Raw genomic sequence first — 21,195 nt, 5'->3', positions numbered from 1 at the left:
CTATGGTGGCCGGTTTAGTTTTGGCATGGAGGCGACCAAAGTTAAGGAGTCTTCCATCTAGACAGTATTTAAAACTGACACCAGAGGAGGTTAATCTTTGAGGTGAATAACCACAGTCAGGTAGATCCTAAATCGTATGGGGGCTATCACACAGCCTTGCTTGACCCCAATCCGGATTTTGAAGGTGTCTGTTTCAGATCTCTGGCTCAAGATAGCTGCAGTCATATCATCATGAAGCAATTGAAGGGTTGTGATGAAGTTTCTTGGATATCCAAATCCACAGAGCACAATCCACAGAACCTGATGATTCACTGAGTAAATTGCTTCGGTTGGGTCAATTAATAGAATGAAGAATTCCTGATGTTGTTCTTGACATTTTTCTTGGATTTGTCTGACAATAAAGACCATGTCAGAGGTTCCACTGGAAGGTCTAGAGCCACACTGAAACCCTGGTAGAATTCCCTCAGCCACAGAAGTAGGTGATTCAGGGGAGAATACATGTTAGGATTTTCTCTGCTATGGACAAGAGGGAAAAACCTCGATAGTTTCCACAGCATGATTTATTTCCCTTCTTGAAGATAGTTACAATTGTCGCATTCATGAAGTCAGGGGTGCAGTGGGGAGAGAGGTGGGGCTCTTTTTCCTCCCAAGTCCATAGGATAAATCCATTGAGATTTGTTGGAAGCAAAAGTACACCAGCTTTGAAAACCACAACTGGAATACCATTGGGGCCACAGGCTTTGTTGTTTTTCATCTGTTTGCTTGTTGAAGCTCCCCCAGAGATGGTGGTTCACCCGTGGATTCTACCACAGGGCTCTGGGGAATAGCCTGGAGAGTATCAGCTGCCATTGTGGATTCATGGTTGAGGAGTTGCTCAAAATGCTCTTCCAGCGTTGACGGAAGGCATTGTTACTTTTAAGAAGAGATGTACCATTCTGTGAAGGGAGGATTTTGTCCAATTGACCTAGGTCTATAGATGGCCCTGGTGGCATCAAAAAAGCTTCACATGTCATGATGATCAGAATGTTGCTAGATCTCTTGGGTTTTTACTTCCCATCCTATGTTCTTCATCTACTCGGCATCAACCCGGCAATGTGGAAAATTACCCAGGTATGTCCTGTAGCCAAAATGTAGGATGAATCCAACTCGGCCAATTACCATCCCATCAGTCTACTCTCTATCATTAGTCAAGTGATGGAAGGGGTCATCAATAATGCTATCAAGTAGCACTTGCTGAGCAATAAGCTGCTCAATGACGCTCAGTTTAGGTTCCACCAGGGTGTTTCAGCTTCTGACCATTACAGCCTTGGTTCAAACATTGACAAAAAAAACTGAACTCCTGAGGTGAGGTGAGAGCGACTCCCTTGACATCAAGGCAGCATTTGACCGCATGTGGCATCAAGGAGCCCTAGCAAAACTGGAATCAATGGGTATCGGGAGGAAACTCTCTGCTGGTTGGAGTCATACCTAGCACAATGGAAGATGGTTGTGGTTGTTGGAAGTCAATCATCTTAGTTCCAGGACATCATTGCAGGAGTTCCTCAGGGTAGTGACTGAAGCCCATCTTCAGCTGCTTCATCAGTGACCTTCCCTCCATCATAAGGTCAGAAGTGGGGATGTTCGCTGATGATTGCACAACGTTCAGCACCATTCTCGACTCCACGGATATTGAAGCAGCCCATGTCCAAATGCAGCAAGACCTGGACAATATCCAGGCTTGGGCAGACAAGTGGCAAGTAACATTCGCGCCACACAAGTGCCAGGCAATGACCATCTCCAACAAGTGAGAATCTAACCATCGCCCCTTGACATTCAATAGCATTTCCATCGCTGAATTCCCCCACTATCAACATCCTGAGAATTACCACTGACCAGAAGCTGAACTGGACTAGCCATTTAAATACTGTGGCTACAAGAGCAGGTCAGAGGCTTGGAATCCTGTGACAATTAACTCACCTCCTGATTCTGCAAAGCCTGTCCACCATCTACAATTCACAAGCCAGGAGTGTGGCGGAATGCTCGCCACTTGCCTAGATGAGTGCAGCTCCAACAACACTCGAGAAGCCTGACCTCATCCAGGACAAAGCAGCACACTGGATTGGCACCCCATCCACAAGCATTCACTCCCTCCACCACCAATGGACAATGGCAGCAGTACATACCATCTACAAGATGCACTGCAGAAACTCATCAAAGCTCCTAAGGCAGCACCTTCCAAACCCATGACTGCTACCATCTAGGAGGGCAAGGGCAGGAAATACATGCAAACACCATCACCTGGAAGTTCCCCTCCAAGCCACTCACCATCCTGACTTGGAAATATATCGCTGTTCCTTCACTGTTGCTGGGTCAAAATCCTGAAACTCCCTCCCTAACAGCACTGTGGGTGCACCTACACCACAGGGCTGCAGTGGTCCAAGAAGGCAGCTCACCACCACCTTCTCAAGGCCAATTAATCATAGGATTTTAATGGCACAGGAGGCCATTGAGCCCATCATGTCAGCTCTCCAAATGAGCTTTGTGACCTAGTGCTATTGCCCTGCCTTTACCCCATCTTGGCATTTTGTTTCTATTCAAATAATCACTAAATGCCCTCTTGAAAGCCTCGATTGAACCTGCCTCCACTGCACTTCCAGGCAGTGCATTCCAGACCTGAACCACTCATTTGTTTTTCTCACGGCACGTTTGTTTCTTTTGCAAACCACTGTAAATCTGTGCCCTCTCATTCTTGATCCTTTTACGAGCAGGAACAGCATCTTCCTATCTACTCTGTTCAACCCCTTCAACATTTTGGACATCTCTATCAAATCTCCTTTTGGTCTTCTTCTGTCCAAGGAGAACAGACCCAACCTCTCCAATCTATCTTCGGAATTAGGGTTGGGCAATAAATGTTGGCCTGACCAGCGAAGCTCACATCCCATAAATGAATAATTTTTAAAAAAATCTTACATATTTGTCCTTGAGCATCTGCCTTGAGTGGATGGAGTGCTGCTCAATTCCAGAATAATTGGATCAAATTAACATAGTTGTTCTAACTGTGCTCAGGCCGTTGGGTTCGGGCATCATTGGCGCCAGGACTGGGCTGATGAAAATAATGCTCAAATATGTCTGAATAGGTCATCTAACTAACCTTGTATTGGAAGGCCATATTGGTTGGAAATAGGGATTCATCACTTCTATTACTATGCTACATATTCAATATTCTCTGAGCTGGTCACTGAGCAGCAGTGACAATTGTGGAGAATTCAGTACCTCAGGCATTCCTTTATGCTCAACTGAAAGAAACAATGGTTCCTACATAATAAAAAAACGGGGAAATATAATCAAATGAGAATTTAAAAGAGGGAACTTTAACCTCCAGCCATTACTAAGACCAAGAAAAGTCAAACATACTTTTCTCTATACTGATAGCACACTTCACACTAATCAAAGAGAAAGTTTTATAAACTAATAACTGAATGGTTAAATTTCTATGCTAATTAAACAGGCACTGCAGCAATGAAGTTCTTGTACGTGACTAATGAAAACACACAATGGTCCAAGCTCATGATCTACTGTCAGTGAAACACTTTCAATTAAAAAAAATGTCTGGAAGTAATTCAAAATGATTTCTATTTAATCAGGGCTCCAACTGAAACATTCAAAGGATTGTAATAATTATGTTTAATTAAATGAGCTCAAAACTGAGTTTTCCACCAGATTTCACTTTACTTAATGTTGCGTTAGGCACACATTATTATTTTGCACAACACTCAAATGTCACAACTAATGCGTCATAACTAATACTGCTGACATGTTTTTTCTGGGGATATCTATACCACAAAACAACGCAATGAATGACAGCTGACAAGCAGTCAAGAATCCTGATTTCCACATTGCACCAAACTAGTTTTTACTCATCCTGATACTATTCTTTCCCTTCAATACCATCCAGCAGCTACCCACCTACATACAGGAGCCCAGATTTCCCTCTGCTGCTTTAATAGTTTCAGATTTTACAATTTCAATCATCTTACTACCATGGATACAAATTGTACTGCAACTCCATTCTTCAACAGGACAATCTGCAAGCTTTCCATTTCTTCCTTGAACAGCAACCCAGCTAGTCCCCATCCTACGCCAATATGAACCATTATAACGTTAAACAACTTTTCTTTCAACTTCACTCATTTTATCCTGCCAGTCTGTTTCTGGGATGTGTTGAACAATCTATTCAAGTCCTACACTTTTCCCACCCCAACATCCTCTTCTATTACACTGATGACCGTTTTGGCGCTACATGCCTGATTCTAAGAATTTGATTAAAATTGTATCCAATTTCTACAATTTATCTAACAGGGAATCAATCCAGGGATGGTGGCAAGGCAGCAGGAAAGTCGAGGAGCACAGAAAGGCTGGGGTAGAACATCAGAAGAGCAGAGAACCAGAGAGTGGGGAAGTGAAAGGAGGCATGACAATAGAGGAAAGTCTAGGAGGGGTAAAAATAAAAGAAGTTAAAAAGGAGAAAAAATACAAATAGATTAATGGGTTCAGGTCTGAAGCAGCAGCCAAAAGGTGCATGCAAATGGATCTAGGGAGATGACAAGTTACCTAGATCTAGTTAAATAAAATTTAGGATGCACAAAAGCTTGATGGTAAACAGACAATAGGAAATAGATGGGGATAATAGGAGTCTAGAGTTAAAGTTGGAGATCCCGTGGTAGAATAACGATGACTTAGGTGGAATCAGCATGAAGTACCAACAAACTGTTGTCCAAGTTTGGAGGCAGGTGAAGCAAGTGGAGCCCAGGACAACAAAGTGAGTTTATATTCTGATTTACATCTGAAGATGATTTACCATCCTGATACAGCACAAAATTGCCAAATGATGTAAATCACCATGTTGGTTAAACGATCGTTACAGCGCAGAAAGAAGCCATTCTGCCTTTTGAGTTTGTGCTGGCTCTCTGCAAGAGCAATTTAGCTACACCACTACCCTGCTCTTTCCCCATAACCCTGCAGGTATTTCCCTTTCAGGTGCTCATCCAATTTTTTTTTTTGAAAGCCATGACTAAACCAGGCTCCATCACCCTCTCAGGTAGTGCATTCTAGATCGCAACCACTTGCTGCATCAAAAAGTTTTGCCTTTGGTTCTTTTGCCAATCATCTTAAATCAGTCAAAACAAAAACAGAATTACCTGGAAAAACTCAGCAGGTCTGGCAGCATCGGCGGAGAAGAAAAGAGTTGACGTTTCGGGTCCTCATGACCCTTCGACAGAACTTGAGTTCGAACTCAAGTTCTGTCGAAGGGTCATGAGGACTCGAAACGTCAACTCTTTTCTTCTCCGCCGATGCTGCCAGACCTGCTGAGTTTTTCCAGGTAATTCTGTTTTTGTTTTGGATTTCCAGCATCCGCAGTTTTTTTGTTTTTATCTTAAATCTGTCCTTTGCTTTCTGACACTTCCACCAATGGGAATAATCTTCTCATTGTTGTTAATCCACTTACCAGAGCTCTCCAAATATGCTTACACAGAATAATCCATATCACAGTCATATCATCAACCCCACATAATCTCATAGAGGGGGGCCAAGTGACCCAAATTGAATGCAGTCCACCAGCGTTTACATTGTGGTTATCAACAGGTCAATCCAGATGCCATGAAATATAGCTTACCTCTCAGATTCATACAATTACAATTAATTTGGATTGAATCCAATATAAGATTCACAACAAGCTGCTTAACACAACCTTCAGAGAATTTTAGACTTTATAGCCCAGACATGCATCAATGCCAAGACATGGAACTTCTTACCCTGATGTCATGCAATTGGAGCGTATAACTCAAGTATTATGTTGGGTGTTTTGGATCACTTTAACTGTCAGTTGCAACAAATCCATATTTGTGTCTGCATTTGAACAAGACTTCAGATTTTATAGAACACAGATCTCTAACTTCACATTAGCAAAGCTTGCATATCTTATTTGAGATACCGAGGGGTTGCTATCTGGCAACAAGGATGTGAAGATAAAGTACCAATAACATATTGACTTTTTTGAAACTTTTCTGCAAAGAAATACAATATTTGGTAAATAAGCAAATTCTACTCACCTATGTACATATTTTAGTTATGAAGGAGCTTGGTAAGGTTTCCACTTGTGGGGAAGACTAACTAGGGACTATAAATACAAAATAGTTACTAGTAAGTCCAATAGGAAATCAGTAGAATTTCTTTACCCAGCGATTCATTAATGTGGAATTTGCTGCTGTAGTTTTTGCACTCACCTCAATCACAAGATTGAAGCATTTGCACCCATTTTCAGCCAGAAGTGCCAAGTGGATGGCCTATCTCTGCCTCCTCCCGAGGTCCCCAGCATCACAGAAGCCAGTCTTCAGCCAATTCTATTCACTCCATGTTGTATCAAGAAATGCTGAAGGCACTAGATACAGCAAAGGCTATGGGCCCTGATATATCACAGCAGTTATACTGAAGACTTGTGCTCCAGAACTAGCTGTGCCCAGGCTGTTCCAGTACAGCTACAACACTGGCAGTCAGCCAATAATGTGGAAAATTGCAGAGGTATGTCCTGTCCACAAAGCGGGACAAATCCAATCTGGTCAATTACTGCCACATCAGCCTCCTATGAATCATCAGCAAAGTGATGGAAGGTGTCGTCAACAGTACTATCAAGCAGCAATGACACTGCAGTAACCTGCTCACTGATGCTCGACTTAGATTCTGCCAGGCTCTAGATCTCATTCTAATGTTGGTCCAAACATGGACAAATGGCTGAATTCAAGAGGTGAAGTGAGAGTGACTGCCTTTTAATGCCAAGGCAGTATTTGACCAAGTGTGGCACCAAGGAACCCTATTAAGATGGAGGTCAATTGCAACTAGAGGGAAAAATTTCCACGAGTTGGAGTCATATCTAGCACAAAGGAAGAGCTCCCACCTATCCGTGACCTTCTATCTTGCTCCACCTCTTCTACAATATAAAATCCATCACATTTCTATCTCTCTTCAGCTCTGAAGAGGTGTCTCACAGATTTGAAATGTTAACTCTGTCTCTCCACAGATGTTACCAGACCTTCTGGGTTTTTCCAGCATTTTCTGTTTCTATTGCATGGGAGCATCATCACCTGCAAGTTCCCCTCCAAGCCACACACCATCCTGACTTGGAACTATATCATTATTCCTTTACTGTCACTGGGTCAAAATCCTGGAACTTTTTTAAAGCAGCAAATTAATTACAACAATTCAAGAAGGCAGTTCACCATCACCTTCTCAAGGACAATTGGGATGGGCAATAAGAAATGCTAGATACATTTAGCCTGAAGGAGAAATAAAAGATGGAAGTTGAGTCAAATAGCCTGTTCCTGTCCTGCAAATATATGGATTTTTTCTGTAATCCCCAGAATTCTTGGTTATAAAAGTTCTGCAGCCCCTCTAGTTAGTCTTTCATTTACTACTTTCCCAGTGTACACATGTTTCTCCTAGCAAACATAGTATCAGTCACTTGGTTAATATGGATATCAACTTCACATTTTCTGCAGTAGTGTGGGACAATCCTGCTGCATTGTTTAATGCCATGATGACATTGACAGCAATTGGATAAGCTGTCCTAAGTCTTTGACATTGACTCCACAAGGCTACAACAGATAGTGTAGCTCGGTCATTGCATCCACAGTCAAGTGGAGGTGCCTAAGAAAGGTCTCTTCTGATATATCCATTTGCATGGTTAGTACACAGGGTTCTTAGGATTGTTGCAGATGTACACATAATGCTCAAGGTCCTTGCAATTGCAGATGTCTGCCCATTACAAAGTGAGTCTCTCTTGACCATGCAACAGTATGGGAGTTAACACATGGCCAATCCTCCAAACTTCCTTCGGTGCTACTTGTATTGCTCAGCTATTTGTTGCTTTAAATGCATGTGTAATGCAGCAAAAGTATTGGATGTGCACCAGGGGGCCATTAAAGCTTCTGTACAATATCAACATAGCAACACAAAGGCGTGCTGCTGTGCTCAGTTTTTAAGGGCAAGGTTAATGCTGTGTGAAGAGCCTCACCTGAAATGCTGTATTTAGCACTGCACCACATTATAAAAACTTGTGTTTGTTAATGAGTTTCCATTTGTCGATAGCACAGTCACAGAAATGCCTGAAACAACCATCTTAAAATCAAACATGCTAAAGATGGGTGTGAGCCTGAATTTACGACCCATATCTATTGGTCAGGCCCTGAAAAAAAAAATCACCCTTTTTGAGTTTATTTTTTGATTAAAGTTGCGATTTCTGTATGAATTCTACATAATCAGATCTGTACAATATATTTTCCTACATAAAACTAACAAAAGATTCACTGAAAAGCCTTTTGCCAAACCTGCAAGAGTTGCGTGGCAGTAGTTCTTTGCTCTGGATTCTTCACCAGACACTTCTTGACAAAATCTGTGAACTCATCAGACCAGAGCTCTGGCTTCCGGAATGTTGGTGGTGGGTTGGTGGGAATCATAAAAATAGCCTATTTTTAAAAGAAAAGGAAGGGGGAAAATCAGTTGGACATGGAAATCAGAATCATCTGAGTTTTAGTGCAGTCAAATAAACAAATCCTTTTATTCACCTTCTCTATCTGACAGTAAATCTGATGTACACATTTTTTACCGATCTAGAATTTCTATCAGGAACGAGGTTCAGGAAACTAGTCCATCTGCTACCAATGTAGCTATTTCCCATTAAATTTCCTCTGTGCAAACTGAACCTCATTGAGCACTTCATACTTTATTTTATCTATTATTGTTTATCAGTCTCCAGAGAAGCTTTCCATTTTTGACCTGCTTAGTAGAACCAAAGGCACTTCCTGACCAAACAGATAAAACCAACATACTGCTGTTTAGTGCCAGGATCACTTCCCACCTAAATAATTATTCTCACTGGACCTCAGCCGTTTAAGAGCATGATTGCTGAGTCAGTAGTATCTCTATTCCCGAATATAATGGGCCTGAAATTCCGCAGAGTGGCAGAGTCAGATTGCCACTCCACTCCTTTTGTTTCTTACCTGGAAATCCAGCCGATCCTTTCTTGCCCAACATTCCAACTCAGGCCAGGCGAGAGCTTTGTAGGGCAGTGTGCTCCTGAGGCCCAGGGCTGCAGAGTCAGAGATAAGGAGCCATGCCGCCCGCAGCACCCCCCCCCCCCTTTTTTTAAGCAGCAATAGCAGCCATAAAACAGCTAAGTTTAAAGGTCCACCCAATTTTAGAAGCCATGAAGCAGGTAGATTTGTAAGGGGGTAGGATTGGTGGGTGAAGGGGATGTCAGGTGGTCGGGGAGCCAGAGGTCAGACGGGGTGGTCAGTGGGGGGGGGGGGGGTGCTTGGGGGAGAGCTCAGTGGTCAGGTGCTCAGGGGGGGCTCGGAGGTTAGGGGGTTGGGTGGTCAGTGGGGTAGGGTTGGCAGTGGGGGATGGGTCCGTCAGAGGGAGGTGGGGTTCAGGTGGTCAGTGGAAGGTGGTCGGGGTTGTGTTGGTCGGGCAGGTCAGATGGGTGGCCAGTGGGAGACATTGATGGGGAGTGTTGGCTGGTCGTAGTGGGGTGGGGGGGGGGGGGGGTTGATTGGTTGGGGGATCCATGAGAGGCTTGGTGTTGGGGGGCGGGGGGGGTGTCAGTACTACAGTTATCCAGGAGTTAGGAGTGGGTTTAATTCTTCTAACATTTCCTGGGTAACCATTACTGAGACACATTCGGAACCATCCAAAATTTGCAATTTACATCAGTTTTGGATGGTCCCGATTGCAAGACAATTGCATCATGGAAGTTTGAACTTCCAGGGCAATTTCTGTGCATTCCTTACCTTGAGATTTCTGGAAGGGTGAGGGGGCGCAGTTCCCCAGCGCATCTTTGAGGTATACCCCCAGTTATGAGGCCCTGGAGCCCAGATGTTATGGGCCAATGTATTCTGAATTCTCAACAATTTTCAACGTTAATGATTGTGCGTCACATGGACTGATGATATAAAATGCTTTCAACAGCCTACTTTGAAATATTAGTGGCACTTAATAGTACTGACCAATTTCCTAAATGGCTACAGAGGAGACAGAATTTTATGTTTGGTTCAGTCACATTCACCAAGTCAACCCATTGTGTCACCAGTTGTAGTCATACTCCTTTCTATAGATCAGGGATGGGGAACCTTTTTCTTATCATGAGCCATTCACACAGAGACAAAAGCTGTTGCGGGCCAAACACACATTAAAAAAAACTAAATTAAGTTGATTTTTGAGAGAATACAGAAACATTCAACTCACCTGCTCTTTTAATGCGATGGCTGAATTCGAATATTATATTGTTAAATATTATTATAGTAATTTCGCTGATGCTTTTATCCAAAGCAAATTTGTAACAAAGATAAATGCTACTTTGAAGGTGCTACTGTCATAGGTCTATACTTTTAGAAATCTTGCTGCAGCTCGGATGAAATTGAACTACAGGCCAGGTCCAGCCCATGGGACCCACCCCTGCTATAAATCCTTTCAAAAAACAGACCCATATCATATCCTGTGGTCTGTCCACAAGAATGACCCAAACCTCCCTGTCACTTGCCATTTTAACACTCCACCCTGCTCTCTTGCCCACATGTCTGTCCTTGGCTTGCTGCATTGTTCCAGTGAAGCCCAACGCAAACTGGAGAAACAACACCTCATCTTCCAACTAGGCACTTTACAACCTACCGGACTGAATATTGAATTCAACAACTTTAGGTCTTGAACTCCCTCCTCCATCCCCACCCCCTTTCTGTTTCTTCCCCCTTCCTTTTGTTTTTTCCAATAAATTATATAGATTTTTCTTTTCCCACCTATTTCTATTATTTTTAAATATTTTTAAATCTTTTATGCTCCCCCCACCCCCACTAGAGCTATACCTTGAGTGCCCTACCATCAATTCTTAATTAGCACACTCATTTAGATAACATCACCAACTTCAACACCTATGTGTTCTTTTGTTCCGTTGTCTGTGACATCTTTTGATGATCTGCTTCTATCACTGCTTGTTTGTCCCTACAACCACACCACGTCCCTCCACTTCTCTCCGCCACCCCCCCCTCCCCACACACACCTTAAACCATCTTATATTTCACCCCTTCCTTGGATTCACCTGGTTCTGTTGAAGGGTCATGAGGACTCGAAACGTCAACTCTTTTCTTCCCCGCCAATGCTGCCAGACCTGCTGAGTTTTTCCAGGTAATTCTGTTTTTGTTTTGGATTTCCAGCATCCGCAGTTTTTTTGTTTTTAACCCATATCATATCTGTTTGATTAAACTCTGAAAGCTAGCAGAAGTACCTCCTCTTTTCACTGGAGCCACAATTAAGTAACTTTTCTTCCAAATATCAGTGCTCACAAAACTATGTCATGCTTTACTAATTCTAAGCAAATATGTAACCCAAGGATTCAGGCACCGCACAATTGCAATATTCCAGTTAAGTCACAAATTATTCATATCATATCTGTTTGATTAAACTCTGAAAGCTAGCAGAAGTACCTCCTCTTTTCACTGGAGCCACAATTAAGTAACTTTTCTTCCAAATATCAGTGCTCACAAAACTATGTCATGCTTTACTAATTCTAAGCAAATATGCAACCCAAGGATTCAGGCACCGCACAATTGCAATATTCCAGTTAAGTCACAAATTATTTTCTTCTGTGTTGGAATTCTCCACTCTTTAGAAAGTGACCTGGATTTTCTGTTCTCAGCCACCCATCCTACCTGTTAAAATTGGGCTGGGGATGAAAAACAAACAGGAATTCTGTCCACTCTGAATCTTGGAATGATGGGATTGGAATCATCCCATTCAAATGGGCAGCCTTGGATTGAATATTTAGGTTGGGAATGTCCTGCACAGGGATTTCTTGCCATTCTGCCATACAATGAATTCGGTTGAAATCAAGGCCACATGAAACGGCCACCTCACGTTGCCAGCCAGTGACAGGTATATGGAAATTAAATTTATTTCAGCCACTTCTTAACCATTTTATTTTTCTTGTTTTTGTGGCATTTACATACTAATGATTTATTTCAATTGTTATAATTTACTTTTGCCCCCTATGCATCATTGGCAGCATTTTTTTTTCAAAGGGCATTCCCCTTGTACAAAAAGTCTGGAAGAAGAGAAGACAGAGATGAACAACTTTGCTTTGTTTCAGGATTAATCTGTGACTAGATTCCTACTCCTTTAAGATATGCTCCAATACGGATAGTGCTGTGGGCTGGCACAGAGATACAAATATTGTGACAGAATTTTGAAAGAACCTTATGCAGCAACCATCAAACATGGGGCAAACGCAGGACTGTTCTGTCCCTTGCCTGAAGATTCATGAATGCACCGTGGATTTTCTTTCCCTTCAATCTTACCTGTCCTATCTCCTTCCACTTTGGCATAGGCTGATCGTAATTTCAGCCTTCCCAAATACCATTAGAATATCTGTCCTCCTAGTCTGACACTTTCGTTTAATCGTCTCTATTCCTTTAATATTCAGTGACATGAAATATTCCATTCTGATTACAAATATCCCTGCATCATCCAAAACCTCAGCTGAACAAACCATGAAAATTGTTTCATCCTGGATTTCACCACCAGATTTTAGTCTTCTTGTGGTTAACTACTGCAGCCCTAACTCCTTCCTCTGAGAGTCCCCAATGTGAACTCAACGTTGCCATAATTTTGAATCAGTTTCGAGCAGAGCAAAGCTCTCCAAAACACCAATGCAATTATTTGAACTGTTGGGCAAAACCCATGTTAAAAATTGCACTACACAAGAATTATACAGCTGTTTTAACAAAGAATGGCTAAAAGAAAGCTTTGTCAAAAAGTGTAATGAAAATGTAGTGTTGTGCTACCAATTAGAGCCACAAGAGGCTGCCAAAACATTGTTGAGTTGCTGGCATTCTAGTGGCCAATAACAAGCACTGCAACCATAAAATGGTTAGGTCTGTACATTTTATGACAGGATCTGAAAATTTTGACACCATCTTCTCCTGGACGAAAATGAAAATCCATCCAACCCTCAGAAATTAGTTCTGTTAAAATAATCACTATGCTTTATTTTTCTACATATCACAGGAGGGTTCTAAATACTTTTATTAAAGCTTTTCCGGAACCGTTTACTGCAAGACTACATTATGGTGCCTTTATTCCACTTGACTGCACATGAAGTAGTTTTTAATTATCTTGTGTTTTAGGATTCTACTTGTGAAAAACACCCAACTCAGTTCAATAACCACTTCTCTCACAGCATTAGTAGAAGTTTACAGAAGAAATCGGTTGCATTCCTCTGAATGCAATAATGAGCAGTGTAGCCACAATTTTTTATTAATTGTTTGCTCTCTGTTTTAGACAGAATTCATCTTAAGTTTATTATGGCACATAACAGATAAAACCAGTTCTTCAGGAGACAAACATTCTACAGTAGATGAACTTTGAGCTGCTGTGCTCCACCTTTATCTTCCAGATTATCTTCTCCTCTTCCTATCAGTGTGGTCATGGCTGCAATAAATACTCGTTTGACAGGGGCCTCTTGACTCTGAAGGACACAATGTAACAGGGTTAACCTGATCTTTTAATTTAGGAGTCTGATGGATAACATAAAAAGAAACAATGTCAAATTTATTGACATCCCTGTCCTAAGCAGAGGGATTAAGTCAAAAGAAAGTTCAGATAGTCTACCTCCAAATCTATTCAATACTGAGTTGTGAATCACAGTTAGCTCAGTGTTGATTCTTCCTCAAAATCCACAAACTCTATTCAAACAGTCAACTGAAAACATGATAAGCACCTTCTTGATAATGAATTATGTCAATAATCTTCAGCATAGGAAGCTTCAATGGGCTTTTCAACACAATGTGAAATCAGCAAGTTATATCCTTTCTAGAACAATGTGCACAGAAATTACAGGATCTTGATTAACTAACATGATAGTACTCAAATCATTCCCAAATATGGCTCCTTGGGAAAAACATTGAAGCTTTCTTCATCAAAGGATCTCAAAGTTCAGACACTTTCCCTTGTCCATCTTCCACTGCTAACCTGACAGATTTCCTGAAGTTAAAAAAGCAAATGTTCTGAATCAAGCGCACCAGCAGCTGCTTTCCAGATACAATTACAAAAGTAGTGCTTATCCAAATGGTATTCATGAGCTGGCTAGGCTGAATCCAAAAAGACCAGCTCACACAGTAGTGTGGGCTGTATGGTCCCATTCTATTTCAGTCAGCAACAATGAATTGGCCCTTTTGCAAGAACCTTCCTACCTATTGTACAAGGCAAATGAATATAGCTTCAAATAAAGTCCAATGGTGCACAATTCATGAGAACAAAGGTGAGTACTTAGAACTACAGTGGTATCACTGTTATCAAATGTCAAAGATCCATGGAAACAGTTGGCAGCAGAATTAAATTAATTTTGGGAAAGGGGAAATCCACTCCACAGGGATTGCAAAATCTTTGTGGCAGCTTTCTTCGTGGTCAATGATAAGTACTATCACTTCGCCACGAACCATGAAATCTTGCCAAGCATTATCTGGGGGCGTTTCAATCATAAAGCAAAATAAAAGTTAAGAATCAAGACACAATTTGAGGAGACTAGATTGTGGAGCGTCAAAGCTCAAAGAGAATGACAAATGAAAAGTCAGTTAAGTATTCACAGATGTCACCATGCAGTTACAGAGCAGCCAACAATCTCTTCTGTAAAATTGCTTTCTTCCTTTTCTCTTAAAATATACAGGCTTTTAAACTCAAAGACATTTTGATTTAACTTATTTTCTTTCTTCCCAGAGAAAACAGAGGCCAGTGAATCCTACACTACTTCTTGTGCAGCATATGTGGTACAAACTGCCATGGTACAGTGGAGCTTCTCAGCCACACCAGTTGATGTTTAATACAGAGTTGACCCAGGCACAAACAATTGTTTCACAAGACAAAAGGCACCAAAGAAGAAGACTTCTCTCTTACTCTGCTCAGCCTTGATGGTGTCCTTCCACAACGGCCCAGACCTTTAACCTAGGTTAAAACCTATCTAAAACCACAACCTCAAATTTCCACTAGTCCTGATCTACCACTTAAAAGATGGTTGCACAGTACTTCCACCAACACTCAGCCTCCCCATTGGAATCCCCCCAGTTCCATCCCATTTCTCGGAGCCAGGGTAATTAAATATTCATGGTTAAATGCCTGCCATATTTGACTATTTGATTAAGAACTCAAAAATACTGCAAGGTTCTCTTATGGACTTTCCAAAGGTCACAAGATGTTAGAGGGCAAAGGTAATCAATCATCCTGTAGAGGAAGCCAATCAGCTACCTTTGTGCAGCTGTTCAACAATCAATCAGGTCTTGCTGAGTTTTGCGCACTGCATTAGAGCAAAATGGAGCCATTCTGGTATTCCAAGTGTCTGGTAGGGTAGGTATAGTTGATGCACCTTCTCCAAAAATGTTAGTGGCTCCATCCATGCATAATGTGGTTGGATCAGTAACCATAACTACAGGTGTCTGGAAGTCCTGCTCCACCGTGACACTGTAGGAAATCAGAAATTTTGGCCTCATTATTTACAAACATACTTTGAGAAGGCTGTGCCCACTTGTGGTCCTCATATAATGAATGATATACTAGCCATGGAAGATGACCAAAGGAGAGCTATTCTAGAATAATTCTTAGATTATAGAACCTCAGCTACTTAGATTAGCTTGAGGATTGGTACAGGGTACACTTAAGAGTCGACATGACAGAGGTCTATAAAATAATTAAAGGGCTGATGAACGTGCCCATTGATATATTATTTCAGTTTAGCAGATTAGGGAGGACCACAGGAAACGAGTTTAAACTATGTAACAGTAGGAATAGATAAATCCAAAACAAAAACAGAATTACCTGGAAAAACTCAGCAGGTCTGGCAGCATCGGCGGAGAAGAAAAGAGTTGACGTTTCGAGTCCTCATGACCCTTCGACAGAACTTGAGTTCAAGTCCAAGAAAGAGTTGAAATATAAGCTGGTTTAAGGTGTGTGTGCGGAGGGCGGAGAGATAGAGAGAGAGAGAGAGGTGGGGAGGGGGGTGTGGTTGTAGGGACAAACAAGCAGTGATAGAAGCAGATCATCAAAAGATGTCAACGACAATAGTACAATAGAACACATAGGAGTTAAAGTTGGTGATATTATCTAAACGAATGTGCTAATTAAGAATGGATGGTAAGGCACTCAAGGTATAGCTCTAGTGGGGTTTTTTTTTAGAATGGAAATAGGTGGGAATAGGAAAATCTTTATAATTTATTGGAAAAAAAAAGGAAGGGGGAAACAGAAAGGGGGTGGGGATGGGGGAGGGAGCTCAGGACCTAAAGTTGTTGAATTCAATATTCAGTCCGGATGGCTGTAAAGTGCCTAGTCGGAAGATGAGGTGTTGTTCCTCCAGTTTGCGTTGGGCTTCACTGGAACAATGCAGCAAGCCAAGGACAGACATGTGGGCAAGAGAGCAGGGTGGAGTGTTAAAATGGCAAGCGACAGGGAGGTTTGGGTCATTCTTGCGGACAGACCGCAGATGTTCTGCAAAGCGGTCGCCCAGTTTACGTTTGGTCTCTCCAATGTAGAGGAGATCACATTGGGAGCAACGAATGCAGTAGACTAAGTTGGGGGAAATGCAAGTGAAATGCTGCTTCACTTGAAAGGAGTGTTTGGGTCCTTGGACGGTGAGGAGAGAGGAAGTGAAGGGGCAGGTGTTGCATCTTTTGCGTGGGCATGGGGTGGTGCCATAGGAGGGGGTTGAGGAGTAGGAGTGGACCAGGGTGTCCCGGAGGGAGCGATCCCTACGGAATGCCGATAAGGGGGGTGAAGGGAAGATGTGTTTGGTGGTGGCATCATGCTGGAGTTGGCGGAAATGGCAGAGGATGATCCTTTGAATGAGGAGGCTGATGGGGTGATAAGTGAGGACAAGGGGGACCCTATCATGTTTCTGGGAGGGAGGAGAAGGCGTGAGGGCGGATGCGCAGGAGATGGGCCGGACACGGTTGAGGGCCCTGTCAACGACCGTGGGTGGAAAACCTCGGTTAAGGAAGAAGGAGGACATGTCAGAGGAACTGTTTTTGAATGTAGCATCATCGGAACAGATGCGACGGAGGCGAAGGAACTGAGAGAATGGGATGGAGTGCTTACAGGAAGCAGGGTGTGAGGAGCTGTAGTCGAGATAGCTGTGGGAGTCGGTGGGTTTGTAATGGATATTGGTGGACAGTCTATCACCAGAGATTGAGACAGAGAGATCAAGGAAGGGAAGGGAAGTGTCAGAGATGGACCACGTGAAAATGATGGAGGGGTGGAGATTGGAAGCAAAATTCCATACCTGCCCCTTCACTTCCTCTCTCCTCACCGTCCAAGGACCCAAACACTCCTTTCAAGTGAAGCAGCATTTCACTTGCATTTCCCCCAACTTAATCTACTGCATTCATTGCTCCCAATGTGGTCTCCTCTACATTGGAGAGACCAAACGTAAACTGGGCGACCGCTTTGCAGAACACCTGCGGTCTGTCCGCAAGAATGACCCAAACCTCCCTGTCGCTTGCCATTTTAACACTCCACCCTGCTCTCTTGCCCACATGTCTGTCCTTGGCTTGCTGCATTGTTCCAGTGAAGCCCAACGCAAACTGGAGGAACAACACCTCATCTTCCGACTAGGCACTTTACAGCCATCCGGACTGAATATTGAATTCAACAACTTTAGGTCCTGAGCTCCCTCCCCCATCCCCACCCCCCTTCTGTTTCCCCCTTCCTTTCTTTTCCAATAAATTATAAAGATTTTCCTTTTCCCACCTATTTCCATTGTAAAAAAAAACCCCACTAGAGCTATACCTTGAGTGCCTTACCATCCATTCTTAATTAGCACATTCGTTTAGATAATATCACCAACTTTAACTTTAACACCTATGTGTTCTATTGTACTATTGTCGTTGACATCTTTTGATGATCTGCTTCTATCACTGCTTGTTTGTCCCTACAACCACACCGCGCACCCCCCCCCCCCACCTCTCTCTATCTCTCCGCCCCCCACACACACACCTTAAACCAGCTTATATTTCAACTCTTTCTTGGACTCGAACTCAAGTTCTGTCGAAGGGTCATGAGGACTCAGAACGTCAACTCTTTTCTTCTCCGCCGATGCTGCCAGACCTGCTGAGTTTTTCCAGGTAATTCTGTTTCTGTTTTGGATTTCCAGCATCCGCAGTTTTTTTGTTTTTATCTCTGTGTTTAATTGACTGCCACTGCTCTTCAAGAAATGCCTACCTCCTTGAAGAAGTTCTGTTCCTCCCTGCAACAAGATTTCCGTATCACTCTGTTGTCTTGCTCACCTTCCTTGCTTTCCATTTCCCTCCTGGTGTTTGACAAGGTGTTTACTAAAACCCGCTTTCACAGCCAAATCTCCTTTCTCAGTGACTGTCTCCGTCTCCGACTTACCCCACGTGGATTTCAACTGAAATTCCACCCCTCATGTTTCGAACCCACCCAGGATTACAGGTATCTCCGGGACATAAAACGTTTCTCGGACTACTGTTCCCGTCACATTCTGAAATCCACACTCAGTGCCATGCGCCGCCTTATGAACACACTCGACCTCTCCCTCCAGCAGCACCGCCGTACCCTTTTTCAAAGCTGCGCGTGCCCCCAGTTTCATTTTATCCTTCGGCTCATCCGACGCCTCAACAAGAAACTTTTTCTCTTTCTCTCAAGTGCTAAGGAACGCAAGCTCCAACAACTCATCGACACCAACACCCATCTAGGACCCTCCACCCCTGCCTGTCCCTCGGTACCCACCCTTTCTTCCAATCCCAACCCCAGCCGTGAATTCACTATACCCCCTGACCTTGCCCTCTCCGATGCTGAACGTCCAGTGCTCAGCAAAGGACTTAGTGTCATACCCTTACGCCCTCACCTCAATGAATTTCGGGCTCGGCATGATACTGAACTCTTCTTCCACCGTCTTCGTCTCCGGGCTCACTTCTTTGGGCAGGAGTCCTCTCCCAGTTCAACGGATCCTTTTACCCATCTCCAATATTCTCCCTCCACCTGGACCCCTCCCTCTGGATTCTTACCTTCTCTCAATCTTTTCATTGAGAACTGTCGGCGCGACATTAGTCTTCTCAATTTCTCTGCTCCTCTCATCCATTCTAACCTGTCTCTCTCTGAACTTACTGCACTCCATTCTCTCAAGTCCAACCCTGACATTGTCATCAAACCCGCTGACAAGGGTGGTGCTGTTGTTGTCTGGCGCACTGACCTCTACCTCGCGGAGGCTGAGCGTCAACTCGCAGACACTTCCTCCTACCTCTCCCTGGACCATGACCCCACCACTGAACATCAAGCCATTGTTTCCAGGACTGTCACTGACCTCATCTCCTCTGGGGATCTTCCTCCCACAGCTTCCAACCTGATAGTCGCCCAACCTCGGACGGCCCGCTTCTATCTCCTACCCAAAATCCACAAACAGAACTGCCCCGGTAGACCGATCGTCTCAGCTTGCTCCTGCCCCACAGAACTCATTTCTTGTTATCTTGACTCCCTTCGCTCTCCCCTTGTCCAGTCCCTTCCCACCTACATCCGTGATTCCTCTGACACCTTACGTCACATCAACAATTTCCAGTTCCCTGGCCCCAACCGCTTCCTCTTCACCATGGACGTCCAATCCCTCTACACCTCCATCCCCCACCAGGATGGTCTGAGGGCCCTTAGCTTCTTCCTCAAACAGAGGCCCGAACAATCCCCATCCACCACTACTCTCCTCCGTCTGGCTGAACTTGTTCTCACGCTGAACAATTTCTCCTTCAACTCCTCTCACTTCCTCCAAATAAAAGGTGTGGCTATGGGTACCCGCATGGGCCCCAGCTATGCCTGTCTCTTTATGGGGTATGTGGAACATTCCTTGTTGCAGTCCTACTCCGGTCCCCTTCCACAACTCTTTCTCCGGTACATCGATGATCACTTCGGTGCCACTTCATGCTCTCGTCGGGACTTGTAAAAATTTATTAATTTTGCTCCCAATCTCCACCTCTCCATCATTTTCACATGGTCCATCTCTGACACTTCCCTTCCCTTCCTTGACCTCTCTGTCTCAATCTCTGGTGATAGACTGTCCACCAATATCCATTACAAACCCACCGACTCCCACAGCTATCTTGACTACAGCTCCTCACACCCCACTTCCTGTAAGGACTCCATCCCATTCTCTCAGTTCCTTCGCCTCCGTCGCATCTGTTCCGATGATGCTACATTCAAAAACAGTTCCTCTGACATGTCCTCCTTCTTCCTTAACCGAGGTTTTCCACCCACGGTCGTTGACAGGGCCCTCAACCGTGTCCGGCCCATCTCCTGCGCATCCGCCCTCACGCCTTCTCCTCCCTCCCAGAAACATGATAGGGTCCCCCTTGTCCTCACTTATCACCCCACCAGCCTCCGCATTCAAAGGATCATCCTCCGCCATTTCTGCCAACTCCAGCATGTTGCCACCACCAAACACATCTTCCCTTCACCCCCCTTATCGGCATTCCGTAGGGATCGCTCCCTCCGGGACACCCTGGTCCACTCCTCCATCACCCCCTACTCCTCAACCCCCTCCTATGGCACCACCCCATGCCCACGCAAAAGATGCAACACCTGCCCCTTCACTTCCTCTCTCCTCACCGTCCAAGGACCCAAACACTCCTTTCAAGTGAAGCAGCATTTCACTTGCATTTCCCCCAACTTAGTCTACTGCATTCGTTGCTCCCAATGTGGTCTCCTCTACATTGGAGAGACCAAACATAAACTGGGCGACCGCTTTGCAGAACACCTGCGGTCTGTCCGCAAGAATGACCCAAACCTCCCTGTCGCTTGCCATTTTAACACTCCACCCTGCTCTCTTGCCCACATGTCTGTCCTTGGCTTGCTGCATTGTTCCAGTGAAGCCCAACGCAAACTGGAGGAACAACACCTCATCTTCCGACTAGGCACTTTACAGCCATCCGGACTGAATATTGAATTCAACAACTTTAGGTCCTGAGCTCCCTCCCCCATCCCCACCCCCTTTCTGTTTCCCCCTTCCTTTTTCTTCCAATAAATTATAAAGATTTTCCTTTTCCCACCTATTTCCATTCTAAAAAAAAAACCCCACTAGAGCTATACCTTGAGTGCCTTACCATCCATTCTTAATTAGCACATTCGTTTAGA

At 43.8% G+C, this 21,195-nt stretch overlaps 1 protein-coding gene across 4 annotated transcripts in view; it reads right to left on the bottom strand.

The window, feature by feature from the left end:
- Positions 1-21,195, bottom strand: part of stk3 (serine/threonine kinase 3 (STE20 homolog, yeast)) — a 425,519-nt gene that overhangs the window by 165,721 nt on the left and 238,603 nt on the right. For all 4 annotated transcript variants that reach the window (XM_041190243.1, XM_041190244.1, XM_041190246.1 and 1 more), the window contains one exon: positions 8,361-8,498. In XM_041190243.1, coding sequence (XP_041046177.1) covers positions 8,361-8,498 — 138 coding nt within the window. The remainder of the gene's footprint in view (positions 1-8,360; positions 8,499-21,195) is intronic.

The sequence above is a fragment of the Carcharodon carcharias genome, chromosome 6 (assembly GCF_017639515.1).
Source record: "Carcharodon carcharias isolate sCarCar2 chromosome 6, sCarCar2.pri, whole genome shotgun sequence".
Classification (NCBI taxonomy): domain Eukaryota; kingdom Metazoa; phylum Chordata; class Chondrichthyes; order Lamniformes; family Lamnidae; genus Carcharodon; species Carcharodon carcharias.
Note: the sequence above shows the minus strand (reverse complement) of the source record. Positions and strands in the feature narration are given on the sequence as shown.